Source organism: Muntiacus reevesi, chromosome 13 (genome assembly GCF_963930625.1).
Source record: "Muntiacus reevesi chromosome 13, mMunRee1.1, whole genome shotgun sequence".
In the NCBI taxonomy this organism is placed as follows: domain Eukaryota; kingdom Metazoa; phylum Chordata; class Mammalia; order Artiodactyla; family Cervidae; genus Muntiacus; species Muntiacus reevesi.
In genome coordinates, this window is record NC_089261.1 from 69193395 (window position 1) to 69209663 (window position 16269).

Consider the following 16269-nt stretch of genomic DNA (forward strand, 5'->3'; position numbering starts at 1 on the left):
TTACTGACTACACTAAAGCCTTTGACTGTGTGGATAACAACACACCATGGAGAATTCTTCAAGAGATGGGAATACAAGACCACCTGACCTGCCTCTTAAGAAATCTGTATGCAGGTCAGGAAGCAACAGTTAGAACTGGACATGGAACAACAGACTGACTCCAAATAGGAAAAGAACTAAATCAAGGCTGTATATTTAACTTATTTATGGCTGCTTATTTAACTTATGTGCAAAGTACATCATGGGAAATGCTGGATGGACTGGATGAAACACAAGCTGGAATCAAGATTGCTGGGAGAAATATCAATAACCTCAGATATGCAAATGACACCACTCTTACGGCAGAAAGCAAAGAACTAAAGAGCTTCTTGATGAAAGTGAAAGAGGAGAGCGAAAAAGTTGGCTTAAAGCTCAACATTCAGAAAACTAAGATCATGACATCTGGTCCCATCACTTCATGGCAAATAGATGGGGAAACAGTGGAAACAATGACAGACTTTATTTTGGGGGGCTCCAAAATCACTGCAGATGGTGACTGCAGTCATAAGATTAAAAGACACTTGCTCTTTGGAGGAAAAGTTATGATCAACCTAGACAGCTTATTAAAAAGCAGAGACGTTAGTTTGCCAACAAAGGTCTGTCTAGTCAAAGCTATGGTTTTTAGTAGTTATGTACGGATGTGAGAGTTGGACTATAAAGAAAGCTGAGTGCGGAAGAACTGATGCCTTTGAATTGTGGTGTTGAAGAAGACTCTTGAGAGTCCCTTGGACTGCAGGGAGATCCAACCAGTCTATCCTAAAGGAAATCAGTCCTGAATATTCATTGGAAGGACTGATGCTGAAGCTGAAACTCCAGTACTTCGGCCACCTGATGCGACGAACTGACTCATTTGAAAAGACCCTGATGCTGGGAAAGATTGAATGCAGGAGGTGAACGGGATGACAGAGGATAAGATGGTTGGATGGCATCACCGACTCAATGGACATGAGTTTGAGTAAACTCCGGGAGTTGGTGATGGACAGGGAGGCCTGGCATGCTGCAGTCCATGGGGTTGCAAAGAGTCGGACACGGCTGAGCAACTGAACTGACCGAACTGAACTCATAGTCTAAGTATGGGCTTAACTTGCATGAGAGGCCATCCCTGAATCTAGTCTAAAGCAAGTCCAGTCTAAATGCTCTGACATTTCTTTTGATCCACACACTAGTCCTTCCTATCACTTTACTCATCACAATGCTTAATTACATATTCATTTTTGTGTATATGTATTTAAAGTTTATGTCCACACCTGATCAATGGAATCACATTTTGTCCACCAAAATAATGTACACAGTGCATGCAGTGCAGTGCTTGCACTGTGCTTGGCATACAGCAGTCACTTAATAAATTTAAAATTATAGAAGATGAATCAATGAGAGGATGCTCTCAAGGGAATACGTTTTTTATCACAAGATCAAAACTGTAGACCAAAAATAATAGAGAATTAAAATACATACCATAGGGATTTTTTAAAATCTTTATTCATTCAGAATGCAATTCTGGGACAATCTACAACCAAGAGAAACCCTACACTTTGTAGTGTTAGCACACTGAATAATATAACACTATTGCGCCAATGTATACAGCAAGAAATCAATTTCCACTTCTTTCATAAAACTTCTCACTAAACATGTACATTTTATTCCCATCAAGAATGCGTTAACAAGATCATACTCCTATAGCTAGACAGTACAATACACAATGATGATTAATACAGGACTGTTTAAGTCTTGCAGTATAGTGTTCACAACTCAAGCTGTAGCTGTTGACCTTTCCAATGGCATTCATTATGTGACACTGTCACCAAATACATTAATTAAAAGGACTCACTATTTTTTCCTTTTTTTTTTTGCTTTTAGTTTTTATCATGTCAAAGTACCCCTTGTTTACTCTCCCCCTCTATCCATTGCACAGATGCTTGTTCAAATACATTTTCCTTACTTTTTTTTTTTTTAGGATTTTTTAAGTTTTTTACTTTATATTAGAGTATAGCCAATTACCAATGTTGTGATAGTTTTGGGTGTATGGCAAAGGGACTCAATCATGTATATACATGTATCCATTCTCTCCCAAATATCCCTCCCCTCCAGGCTGCCAGATAACACTAAGCAGAGTTCTCTGTACCATACAGTAGGACCTTGTTGGTTATCCATTTTAAATACAGCAGTGTGTACATGCTGATCCCAGACTCCTTATCTCTTCTTCCCCTATGACAACCATAAGTGGACTCACTAATTTTTAAAAACTAGAATTACTCAAAAAGTTCTGTACTGTAAATAATACATGGAATATTGTATCTAAGCCTAAAATGGCATAATCACTTAAATCTCTTCTACAGTCCTCTGTATCACATATATAGGAAAAAGAATGCTATAGACCACGTTCTTATATTTTAACCTAAGAGTCTATTTTAAGTAATGTTTATTAATATTTAAATGATCAAAAAATAAATCAATGTTAAATATTAACTGCACAAAGCCTAAAAGGAAATGGCCACATTACATCATACTACATACATTATATAGATTTAAAGCAATTAATTAGAAGCCTTCTTAAAAATTTAAAGTTTCTGACATCATCTTCCACCATTCCATTAATTCTTCCTTCTCTTCTTCTTTCCTTTCAGAAAATGACTCCAGTTCAAAATCAACCTAAAGGAGAAAATAATAATATATTATTATCAAATTGATTATGTACTTATAAAAACTAAAATTAAAAATGAAGAGCAGGTTTAGAGTTTATTAGAATAATCTCAATCTAGCCATCTGAATTAAAGTAAATCCTAAAAAATCTCTCGTGATAACCAAAAAGATACTTTTAGGGAAAAAGAATAGTTAGGGGAAAAGTCATTATGTTTGAAATGTGCTTTAATCTAATAGGGTCTCAAAGAATCGGACATGACTGAAGCAATTTAGCACATGCGCATGCACAGGATTATTGGAAAGCAGATTATTTATAGGCATATTATTTAAAGACAGTCTTTTCTCCCATAAAAAGATGTAACTTCTCTCACATCACCCCACTGTCTCCTCTCTCCCGGTGTCCAAATGTCTGTTCTTTACGCCTGCATCTCCTTTGCTGCCCTGCTAGCAGGATCATCAGTCTTGTCTTTCTAGATTCCATATATGTGCATTAATATTGTCTTTCTCTTTTTAACTTACTTCACTCTGTCTATGGCTGATTAATACTGATATATGGCAGAAACCATCACAATATTGTAAAGTAATTATCTTCTAATTAAAAATAAAAATTAAAAAAAAAAAAAAAAAACCCACACATAGCTTTTACAGGGTTCTGTTTTCCAGAATCTTGAATCTGTGAAAGAACTGATGGAAATACACACACCTCCAAACCACCATGAAGATCAGTAACCCAGGAGCTCAACTCTCCTATAGACTGGACATCCTCATTAGGTCTATGGAGAATTCATACATTTCTCCACAAAGGACTATTTAAAATATGCAGCCTCTTTTTGACCCATGAAATAGCCCTGCTCCATTCCACATGGAGCTAAGAGCTCTTTTATTTGGCCATTCAAGCCTATGGTTATTTAACAGTGTGACTACTCAATACCTCCTTGAATTAACACAAAGCAGAAAGGCCAAGGGTCAAAATAGTTGAAATCTTTTATAACCTGACTCTGAAGGCACATTTTTCCAGGATTTATTTTTTCAAATTTATCTCCTGATTTTAATACATATCCAGCCTAATAAACACATACAATCAAAACCAAAGGACCACTTAAAAACCCAAAATATTTAGCTTACAAAACCAAGCATTTATACTCCAAACTTTGGGTATATAACCAAAAATACAATAAATTCTTTTCAAGTAAGGCTTTCAATTGGAAATCCTGTAGGCCATTCCATAGTAATATATTACAAGGATAATAGTAAAATCATGCTCTATGAAAATTGTGGTCTCATCATCATCACCCTTACTAGTAAAATACCAATAAACGGCATCTACTTAAATAGGTATCATTTTTTATAGTTCTTATCATAGAGACCTGACTTTGCTCACAGTATGTGCTTAATAGATGTTTAGCGCCTAAAATTATGTTGCAGGCCTAATTTATTTTTCAAAATACTTATTGAGTAAGGTATGATACTAGCTGTTAGGGATAAAAAGATAAACAGAACATTATTTATATGTAAATCAAGATCAGCAAATAAAAGCTTAATTTTTTAAAGTTTTATTTAATTTTTTCGTGGATATCCTCAGAAAATGAGAAATGGTAACAGAGTTTCACACTGAGTGTTATTAAACACTGAGCCTCTGGTCAAGTCACTTAACTTTTCGAGGCCTCAGTTTTCTCATCTCTTAACAGATGGACAACAGGGTAAAAATAATTCTACGTCATAGAGTTATTATGAAAGCTAAATATAATGATTTAAATATGCCTGACCCATGGTAAGTGCTTAATAGATTTTAGCTAGTATCACGATCACTTACCCTGACAGCAGGGCTATACGGAACTGCTACTTTCTTTGCTATCGCCAGGTAGCCTGGCGCTGAGGCTGTGAGCTTATAGTTTCCAGGAACGAGCAATCTCCAGTAATCACCATCCTTTGCTGTGGGGAACAGAAAATCAAGTCACAGGCACAGATGAGAAATGCATAGTTATGCCACCTAAGTTCAATTTTTATTCCCTGTCTTTAGATATTTATAGAATTTCATGAAATTCCATTGAAAAGAGTACGACATTCTCTAGAAAGCATCATTTCTTATAGCAGTTTTACAGATATTAATGTTATCTAATGAATCTTCTAATATAATGAACCGTCATATTCACGTCAGAAATAACACAGATTAATGGATATTCTCAAGTCCCCAAGCTGCTGGAACCATGATTTGATTCTTGCTGCCATCTGGCTATGAAGATCTGAAAATCTGAGAGTCTGGGTAAGTATCTCACAAAGTGTGACCCAATGGCACCTCTTTGGAAATCCTGAGGGATGTGTTAGAATTTAGATTTCTAAAGACTCAGAATAGCTGGTCTGGCGTGCTTTCTAGGATTGCATTTTCAACCAGCTTTCCAGAGGATTTCTAAGCAGAGTTGTGTTCCTGCACCGACATCCTCTCTTTGAGCAGCTTAGGTTCCCAGACTCCCCAGTCATTCACTCACATGTCTCCTTCAGCTGATGTACTCTTCCCCACCTGTTTATATGCCTGGAAAGCCACCAGCACTGGGAAACAGCCACCCCTCTACTCTCTGCCTGCCTCTGTGGCTGCAAGGGGCTGGGGAAAACACACACCGATGATGAGCTGTCCCCTTTCTACAAACACAAGGCCCTGTCCTGCGCTGTCTTCCTCTCAAGTCCTTTCACTTTCCTGTTTCCTAGATTAGTGCACATCAATCACCTGGGAAATAGTAAGGAACAAATTCTAACTCCCTAGATCTGGGGTGAGGCCTGAGATTCTGCATTTCTAGCTAGTTCCAGGTGATGCTGAATTCAATCTTGGTAGGGGCCACAATCTGAATAGCAAGGTCCAAGTGGAATTCTCCCTTTTCCTAACACCTGTACAGCATTCTCTTCATCCTCACTCTTAGTTGATCTTCACATCGTACTAATATTTCACTGTGAATATGGAAACCATTTGAAGAAAATAAACTCCCATCACCATCTCTTTTCCTCTCTGGACTCTACATCTTTAAGCTAGTGTCTCATTTCTCTTTTTCACTTTACAGCAAAAGTTCTAGAAAGACTTGTCAGTACTCCCCATTTCAGGCCCTTTTCTCCTCCTCCACAGTCTACTGAAATAGGCTCATCAAGCCTCCACAGTGCCTCATTCAAAGGTGCATCTTTCCTGACACTTCACATTTCATCTCTCCTGAAACACTTTCAGGCTTCCCAGACAAGGCTTTCTCCCCACCTTTGACCCCACTGCCCCATTGCTTGTTTCTCCTGACTACCCTACGCTGCCCTTGAAAAGCTGCAGTGTCAAGGGAGAACAAGGTGGAGGAGGGGTAGGTGGGCGTGGAGTACATCTCTCTCCATGGATACATCAAGAACACACCTTCAGACACAGAAGTGCAAGCAGAACACCAGCTGAGAGCAGACAGGAGGACCTCATCAGTGGAAAAGAATATACAGAACCACACAAAACTCAGTAGGATGAAGGAACTAGGGGGGAAACAGGAGTGTTAGTAGGACTGGACCTGCCTCTGGTGGGTGGGGGAACTGAAGCAGGGGTCAGACCCCACATCAGGTCTGAGTCAGAGGAGAAACATTTAAGGCTGAGAGTGAAACAGCTGACCTGTGGCAGCCTAAATGGAATGAGAATCAGACAGTCCTTGCCACAGCCATACATACCCCGGGCAGGAATGCTGGTCTCCTGGAAGGGGCAGCTGCTGGGAGCTGGAGTTTAGGGATTGTGGAGCAATCTCAGGGTGAGGGCTGCTGTTGACTGCAGAGAGACGGATTGAGGGGATGTGAAGGAGGAGACAGTGGTGGGAAATGCTGGTAGAAGAAAGCCAGTCAACCATGGAAGCAAGGCAATACAGCTGAGTCACGCGTACGGGGTGGAGCCATCATCATAGCCTCTCTCTCCCCACACGCCAGCATCAGCATCTGAACAACAGAGAGGCTGGCCCATCAAACGCCCGATTGCACCGAACTACAGAGCAGGACCCCACCCAGGGTGCTCCTTTCAGTGACTGATGCACCAAACTACAGAGCAGGAGCCCACCCAGGTGCCCCTTTAAGTGTCCCATGTGCCAATCTACAGAGTACGACCCCAGCCAGGGGGCCCCTATGTGCCTGACACAGCGAACAACAGAGAAGGACCCCAGGCAAAGGAGCCCTTTAAGTGCCTGAATGGGTGGAGCTGTGAAGAAAGACGGGCCACAGAGGCCTTCTGAGCACCAGCTACAAGAAGCTCAAAAAAGACTCTGGTAGGGCTGTAACTCCTGTGTCCCTGCACATTTGGCGCCGCCAGCATCCCCAAAACCCAAGCAGCTGCTCCATGTTCACGCTCAACTCTCACTGGGGCAGAGATGCCACAGTCAAAAAAGACAGTCTTGCATTTATGCACGCGGGGTCGCTTTGGTCGTGTCTGACTCTTTGCTACCCTGTAGACTGTGGCCTGCCAGGCTTCTCTGTCAGAGAGAGGGTTCTCCAAACAAGAATACTGGAGTGTATTGGCTAAGACTACTTGCCATCCATTCTAGAGCACTGTTTCCTGCTGCCCTAGCCGCCAACCCTCCTGAGTACCTGGTGCTGCCAGAACCCCTGAGACCCAAGCAGCCACACCACCTCCACACCTGGCCCTCACTGGGGCAGACCCAAGTCCTCCAAGGCAATCTCAGGAGCAAACCCCACTGGACGACCCACATGCAGAGGTGGGAATAAAACTGCAACTGAAACCCAGGGGAGTGAGGCTAAGAAAGAAGATTCAAAACCTTCCCACCAGATGTACAAGCTGCAGATTGAATCCACACAACCAGCTAAGTAGATTTTGTGTCTACGGAATGTATGAAAGGCCATTGAGAGCGTCCACAAAAGAACATGCACTAGTTCTGATAGCTGTGGACATTGGAGGCAAGAACACACAGGAGTAGGACCAGACTAGAATCTGAGCTGCCCCCGCAGCAGGCTCAGAGATCAGCACAGTGCTGGAGGGCATCCTGGGGAGGTGAGGTGGACTGCGACTCCCAGCGAGGGAAAGGACCCTTACAGCACTGACGCAAGAAAAACATTTATTATTCTTCTTTTTGCTTTTTCTTTTTTCCCCCTCTGTTGTAGTTGTTGATTTTATTTGCATTAAGAAACCCAATTAAGCTTTTGAGTTTTTTTTCTTTTTTTCCCTCAGTCACATTTTGTATTGTTGTCATAAACTTCTGCCTTTACACTGGCTTTTACAGTTCTGTGGAGTTTTCCTCTTTTTGTTTTCTGGGTTTTTTTTTTTTTTTTTTTGGTTTTTTTTTTTAATTTTGATTTTTTAAACCTGTTATTATTTTTTCCACATTTATTCCTTTGCTTGCTTTTCCTACTGTTCTTTTCCCCTTGCAGTTAATCTTTAACGTATATAAATCTTCTTTATCTACTTCTATTTAACTTTGCATATCTATTCTTTCTTTCTTTTCTTTCTCTCCATTCCTCTCAACATATTTGTTAGTTTTATCTTCATTGCTTTATCCCCCAATTGGCAGCTTTCTTTAGTTTTGTTTTCCAGTTTGTGCTTTAATTAGTTTTGTTCTGGTAGGTATAATTTTTGGTTTCCTTTGTTCACTGGGTCAATGTATTGTACTTTATCTTTGTAGGACTGTTTTGATTTTGCTTATGGGTGTATATGCATATGTGCATATCCAGTCACATTTTCTATTGTTGTTATAAACCTTTGCCTCTACACTGGGCTTTTGCAGTTCTGTGGAGTTTTCCTCCCCCCACCCCGCTTTTTCTTTCTTCTTCCTTTTTTTCCTCTTTTCTATTTTTAATAATTTTAATTTTTAATTTTTTAAACCTATTATATTTTTTCTACATTTATTCCTTTGCATTTCCTACTGTTCTCTTCCCCTTGCAGTTAATCTTTAATGTATATAAATCTTCTTCACCTACCCCTATTTAACTTTGCATATCTATTCTTTCTTTCTTTCCTTTCCTCTCAACATATTTGTTAGTTTTGTTTTCACTGCTTTATTCCCCAATTGGCACCTTGCTTAAGCTTTGTTTTCCAGTTTGTTCTTAAGTTAGTTTTATTCTTAACTGGTAAATATAATTTTTTATTTCCTTTGTTCGCTGGATCAATGTACTGTACTTTATTTTTGTTGGATTGTTTTCACTTTGCTCATGGGTGTATATGTATATGTGTATATTCCATTATTTTAACTATTATTTGCCTGATTTTGTAACTGCATTTATATGGGGTTCATCTTTGGTTTCTCATTTGGATATTTGTTTTAATCTCACTTAATGCCATAACAAATCACTTGTGGTCTTCATTCCTGACCAGAGATCAAGCCCTGAGCCTTTGGAGTGAGAGCACTGACTCCAAGACCCTAGACTACCAGAGAACTAACCCTAAGGAGTATCAGATAGTGAGAACTCATACAAAGGAAACCACTGAAATAAAAGACCCAGCATCACCCAGTCACCAGTAGCACCCTGTGCAGAATGCTTCATCTAAACAAGAAACAAAACAAAAACACAAACCCAATCATCAGCAGACATCAGATTACCACCTCACTCAGCCTTGCCCATCAGAGGAAAAACAAGCAACCAAAAACTCAGCACAAATCTCACCCTATACGAAGCTCACACAAATACCGGGTGAATCTTAGGAGGGCAGAAACCAAAAGGAAGAAAGAAGTCAACCTTCTTCAAGGAAAGAATTCAACTTTCCTTCAAGCCTGGGAAAAGGAAACCTTAAACACAATAACTTAAAAAAAAAGAAAAGAAAAGGCAGAGAAATGCTGCACAAATGAAGGAACAAACTAGAAACACAGAAGTCCAAATAAATAAAGAGGAAATAGGAAAATTACCTGGAAAAGAATTCAGAATAATGATAGTAAAGATAATCAAAACTTTGAAAATAAAATGGAGAAAATTCAAGAATCAATTAACAAAGACCTAGAAGAAATTAAAGAATAAACACAGAGACAAACAACACGATTACTGAAACTAAAAACACTCTAGAAGGAACCAATAGCAGGATATTTGAATCAGGAGAATGAATCAGTGGGCTGGAAGATACAATGGTGGAAATAACTTCTGAGAAGCAGAATAAAGCAAAAAGAATTAAAAGAGCTGAGGACGGTCTCAGAGACCTCTGGAACCATATCAAATTCACCAACATTCGAATTATAGGGGTCCCAGAAGAAGAGAAAAGAAAGGGTATGAGAAAATTTTTGAAGAGATTAGAGTTGAAAATTATCCCCAACATGGAAAAGGAAACAGTCAACCAAGTCCAAGAGGCACAAAGAGCCCCATACAGGATAAACCCAAGGAGAAACAGGCCAAGACACATACTAATCAAACTAACAAAAACTAAACACAAAGAAAAAATATTAATGTTGGGACCAGCCCAACAACAAACCAACCTGAGGGAGTGGTGCCACAGAAGAATAAGGAAAAAGAAGACTCAGAAATAAAGTGGGGATCAGGGGACTGATGCCAATCGCAGGCAAAAGTCCAGATACTAATCCTTGCATGCCTTTTATTGTTAATTTCTACTTCCTTACTCGTGCTCTTGAGATATCTATTCTTTACAATCTCAGATCAGGGATAAAGATATAAAATGCACAGTCCTCAATGTCAAACCTTCAGGCCTTTCATGACTTTGTTTAGCCCTTTGACTAGTGACCCTTTCTCAGCAACTCCCTCAAGGCTCTGGTTATGGGAACGGTCACTTAATGGTTTTCCATCAGTCACATCAGTACTTCAACATCTTGTTTTCAAGATGTCTTTCCATGATGTATCTTTTACTGCTCCCAGCCCTTCGCCTGGGGGAGATGAGAAAAGTTATTCTTATTTTGCAAAGAGGCCCTGTTAATTATAATACAGGTTGGTGCATAGCAAAGTGAAGTGAAGTTGCTCAGTCGTGTCTGATTCTTTGTGACCCCATGGACTGTAGCCTACAAGACTCCTCTGTCCATGGAATTTTCCAGGCAAGAATACTGGAGTGGGTTGCCATTTCCTTCTCCAGGGGATCTTCCCAGCCCAGTGATGAAACCCAGGTCTCCCCCATTGCAGGCAGACATTTTACAATCTGAGCCACCAGGGAAGCATATTCCCTACAATTAAAAGCAGCAAGGGAGAAGCAACAAGTAACATACAAGGGAAACCCCATACCCTTAACAGCTGATCTTTCAGCAGAAACTCCAAAGGCCAGAAGGGAATGGCAGGATATATTTAAAGTACTGAAAGGGAAAAATCTACAACCAAGATTACTGTTCCAGCAAGGATGTCATTCAAAATTGATGGAGAAATAAAAAACTTTTCAGACAAGCAAAAGTTAAGAGAATTCAGTACCACCGTCCAGCTTTACAACAAATGTTAAATGGACTTACACAGTCGAAAAAAACAACAGAAGAAAAAAGATCTACAAAATCAACCCCAAATAATTAGAAAATGGCAATGGGAACATATATATCAATAATTACTTTAAATGTAAATGGATTAAATGTTCCAACCAAAAGACACAGAGTGGCTGAATGGATACCAAAAAATAAACAAATAAATAAATAAATCCATATATATGCTGTCTACAAGAAATCCACTTCAGACCTCAAGACACATACAGACTGAAAGTGAGAGGACAGAAAAATATATTCCATGAAAATGGGAAGCAAAAGAAAGCTGGAGTAGCAATCCTCATATCAGACAAAATAGACCTTAAAATAAAGATTACAAGAGATAAGGAAGGACACTAGATAATGATCAAGGGATCAATTCAAGAGGAAGATATAACAATTGTAAATATCTATGCACCCAACAAAGGAGCCCCTCAGTATATTAGACAAACACTAACAGACATAAAAGGAGAAATTGACAGTAACACAACAATAGTAGGAGACTTTAACACCACACTGACAACAATGGACATATCATCAAAACAGAAAATTAATAAGGAAACACAAGTCTTAAATGATACATTAGATGAGATGGATCTTATTGATGTCTTCAGGATATTCCATCCAAATGAAGAAGAATATACCTTCTAAAGTGCACATGGAACCTTCTCCAGGATAGACCACATCATGGGTCACAAATCAAACTTCAGTAAACTTAAGAAAATTGAAATCGTATCAAGCATCTTCTCTGACCACGACATGCTATGAGACTAGATATCAATTACAAAATAAGAAAGAAAGAAAGAAAGAAAAACTGTAAGAAATGCAAACACATGGAGATTAAACAACATGTTTCTAAACAACCAACAGGTTACTGAAGAAATCAAAGGGGAAATCAAAAAAATTTCTAGAAACAAATGACAGTGAAAACACAACAACTCAAAACCTATGGGATGCAGCAAAATCAGTTCTAAGAGGGAAGTTTATAGAAATACAATCCTACCTCAAGAAACAAGAAAAACATCAAATAGACAACCTAACTTTACACCTAAAGCAACTGGAAAAAGAAGAATAAAAAAAAAAAAATAGTAGAAGGAAAGAAACCATAAAGATTCGAGCAGAAATAAATGAAAAACAAATGAAAAAAACAATAGTAAAGATTAATAAAACTAAAAGTTGGTTCTTTGAGAAGATAAACAAAATTTACAAACCCTTAGCCAGATTCATAAAGAAAAAAACAGAGAAGAATCAAATAAACAAAATTAGAAATGAAAAAGGAGAGGTTACAATAGACAATGCAGATATACAAAGAATTAAAAGAGACTATTATGAACAATTATATGGCAATAAAATAGATAACCTAGAAATTATGAACAACCCATTACAAGCACTGAAACTGAAACTGTGATCAAACATCCCCCCCAAAAAACCAAAAGCCCAGGACCAGATGGCTTCACAGGAGAATTTTATCACACAGAGAACTAATGCCTATCCTTTTAAAAAATTTCAGAGGAGGGAACACTTCCAAGCTCATTTTATAAGGCCACCATCACCCTGATACCAAAACCAGACAGAGACAATACAAAAAAGAAGAAGAAAACTACAGGCCAATATCACTGATGAACATATATGCAAAAATCCTCAACAAAATTTTAGCAAGCAGAATTCAGCAATACATCAAAACGCGCATATATCATGATCAAGTTGAGTTTATTCCAGGGATGCAAGGATTCTTCAATATATGGACATCCATCAATGTGATACACCACATTAACAAAATGAAAGATAAAAACCATATGATAATCTCAATAGATGCAGAAAAAACCTTTGACAAAATTCAGCACCCACTTATGATTAAAACTCTTCAAAAAATGGGCATAGAAGGAACCTACCTCAATATAGTAAAGGCCATATACATTATTCTCCACGGTGAAAAACCAAAAGCATTGCCTCTAAGATCAGAAACAAGACAAGGGTGCCCACTTTCACCACTATTATTAAACATAGTTCTGGAAGTCTTAGCTATAGCAATCAGAGAAGAAAAAGAAATAAAAGGAATGCAGATTGGAAAAGAAGAAGTAAAACTCTCACTGTTTGCAGATGACATGATACTGTACATAGAAAACCCTGAAGATAGTATCAGAAAATTACTAGAGCTAATCAGTGAATTTAGCAAAGTTGCAGGATACAAAATCCATACACAGAAATTACTTACATTTCTATATACCAACAATGAAAAATCAGAAGGAGAAATTAAGAATCAATCCCATTCACCACTGCAACAAAAAAGAATTAAATATCTAGGAAGCAACTTACCTAAGGAGACAAAAGAATTGTACACAGAAAATTATAAGACACTAATGAAAGAAATCAAAGACGACATAAACAGAGGGAGAGATATACCATGTTCCTGGGTAGAAGAATCAATATTGTGAAAATGACTATACTACCAAATGCAATCTACAGATTTAATGCAATCCCTATCAAATTACCAATGGTATTTTTCACAGAACTGGAACAAAAAATTTCACAATTCATATGGAAACACAAAAGACCCTGATTAGCCAAAGCAGTATTGAGAAAGAAGAATGGAGCTGGAGGAATCAATCTTCCTGACTTCAGATTATACTACAAAGCTACAGTCATCAAGACAGTATGGTACTGGCACAAAAACAGAAATACAGACCAATGGAACAAAATAGAGAGCCCAGGAAAAAAAAAAATGCACCTATGGGTACCTTATTTTTGACAAAAGAGGCAATATACAATGGGGCAAAGAGAGCCTCTTCAATAAATGGTGCTGGGAAAACTGGACAGCTACATGCAAAAGAATGAAATTAGAACAATTCCTAACACCACACACAAAGATAAACTCAAAATGGATTAAAGACCTAAATGTAAGACCAGAAACTATAAAACTCTTAGAGGAAAACATAGGTAGGATACTCGATGACATATATCAAAGCAAGATCCTCTATGACCCACCTCCTAGAGTAATGGAAATAAAAACAAAAGTAAAAAGTGGGACCTGATTAAACTTAAAAGCTTTTGCACAGCAAAGAAAACTATAAGCAAGGTGAAAAGACAACCCTCAGAATGGGAGAAAACAATAGCAAATGAAAAAAACTGACAAAGGGTTAATTTCCAAAATATACAAGTAGCTCATACAACTCATTGCCAGAAAAGCAAACAGCCCAATCAAAAAGTGGGAAAAAGACCTAAACAGACATTTCTCCAAAGAAGACATACAGATGAATAACAAACACATGAAAAGATGCTCAATATTGCTCTTTATTAGAGAAGTGCAGATCAAAACTACAATGAGATATCACCTCACCCTAGTCAGAATGGCCCTTATCAAAAAGGCCTACAAACAATAAATGCTGGAGAGGGTGTGGAGAAAAAGGAACGCTCTTGCACTTTTGCTGGGAATGTAAATTGATACAGCCATTATGGAAGATGGTATGGAGATTCCTTAAAAAAAAAAAAAAAACAAACTAGGAATAAAACCACCATATGATCCAACAATCCCACTTCTAGGCATATACCCTGAGGAAACCAAAATTGAAAGAGAAACATGTAGCCCGTTGTTCACTACAGCACTATTTACAAAAGCTAGAACAAGGAAGCAACCTAGATGCCCATCAACAGATGAATGGATAAAGAAGTTCTGGTACATATACACAATGGAATATTACTCAGTCATAAAAAAGAATGCATTTGAGTCAGTTCTAATGAGGTGGATGAACCTAGAACATATACAGAGTGAAGTGAGTCAGAAAGAGAAAGATAAATACTGTATTCTAACGCATATATATGGAATCTAGAAAAAATGGTACTGAAGAATTTATTTACAGGGCAACAATAGAGACACAGACATAGAGAACAGACTTACAGACATGGGGAGAGGGGAGGAGAGGGTGAGATGTGTGGAGAGAGTAACATGGAAACTTACATTACCATACGTAAAATAGATAGCCAACGGGAATTTGCTGTGTGGCTCAGGAAACTCAAACAGGGATTCTGTATCAACCTAGAGGGATGGGATGGGGAGGGAGATGGGAGGGAGGTTCAAAAGGGATGGGGTATATGTATACCTATGGGTGATTTATGTTGAGGTTTGACAGAAAACAGCAAAATTCTGTAAAGCAATTATCCTTCAATAAAAAATAAATTAATTTTTTCAAAAGCTGCAGTCCCAGAACCTGCTCTTCAGATTTCATTCCTTTCTACCTATTTATACTGCCAATGTGAGATTTTCCTAAAATTTTCACATCTGGAATGCAGAGAAAACAATGTTTTCATGTTACCAAGGTTAAGAAAAGCAGTTGATTGTGGCCATAGGGTGTACGGCCTAGGTCCTTCAAGAAGTCCCTCCCCGGGGGTGAAGGGAGCAATAACTTGGTACAGATTCTGGTATATTGGTTCAGAAGGTGGGCTGGTACTTCATCAGGTGTTGATAAGCATTATTGTTTGAATAAATAAATGGAATTTTAGAAAAACAATCAAGATTAAAAAATACAAATTATAAATGTGGAGGTTAAATAAGAGTTAATGGCATAGGATGTTTGGGAACTAATTTAAAGGTTAACTAATGCAAAGATCTTGAAACTTGTAGAGTTAATAGCTAAAAAGATATTGTTGTTTTTGATAAGATACCAACAAATGAGAATTACACTAAAATGAGTTGGAAAGTTGTTTATTAACTGAAATAGACAAGCTTGCCAGAAAAACACACCATTTCCCCCAAACTAGGAAAATGGAAAGAGGGCTTTAAACCTAGAAATAACAAACATCAACTTCAACCCTGTAAGGTCCTTTTCAACCTTGGATACATCTGGCTTTATGACACAGATCAAATGAAGAAATGGATGGGAAATCCTAGACAACAAAACACAGGCAGTTACCCTCCTTCCTACTCTTCTGCTCCCTCCTGAGGTCCACCAATTAACAGCACTTTAAAACCTCTTCTTAGGAGAGATCATTAAGATACAGCATTTTAATTCCAACTGGTTCATCTTCCTTTGCCTTGATAATAGCAAAGAGCCTCACAGATGGCCCGACCTCACAGCTCTGGGGTGAGACAGCTAAAGAAACTGTGCCACCTGCTGCACTCCAGTTTCTAAATAGAGCAGCCATCCTAAGTAACTGCCTGACCTGTTCCCCAGATAAAAATTGAGCCAGATCAAAGGTGGAGAGAGACAGTGTAAAGAGACGT

The 16269-nt window shown here is 38.3% G+C and overlaps 1 protein-coding gene across 1 annotated transcript in view; it reads right to left on the reverse strand.

The window, feature by feature from the left end:
• Positions 1 to 1500: 1500 nt before the first annotated feature.
• The window catches only part of CPE (carboxypeptidase E), a 149614-nt gene continuing 134845 nt past the window's right edge, over positions 1501 to 16269 (reverse strand). Inside the window, exons 8-9 of the mRNA XM_065904668.1 lie at positions 4493 to 4611; positions 1501 to 2688 (exon numbers count right to left, since the gene is read on the reverse strand). Of these exons, the coding sequence (XP_065760740.1) occupies positions 2590 to 2688; positions 4493 to 4611 (218 nt within the window). The 3' untranslated portion in view covers positions 1501 to 2589. The remainder of the gene's footprint in view (positions 2689 to 4492; positions 4612 to 16269) is intronic.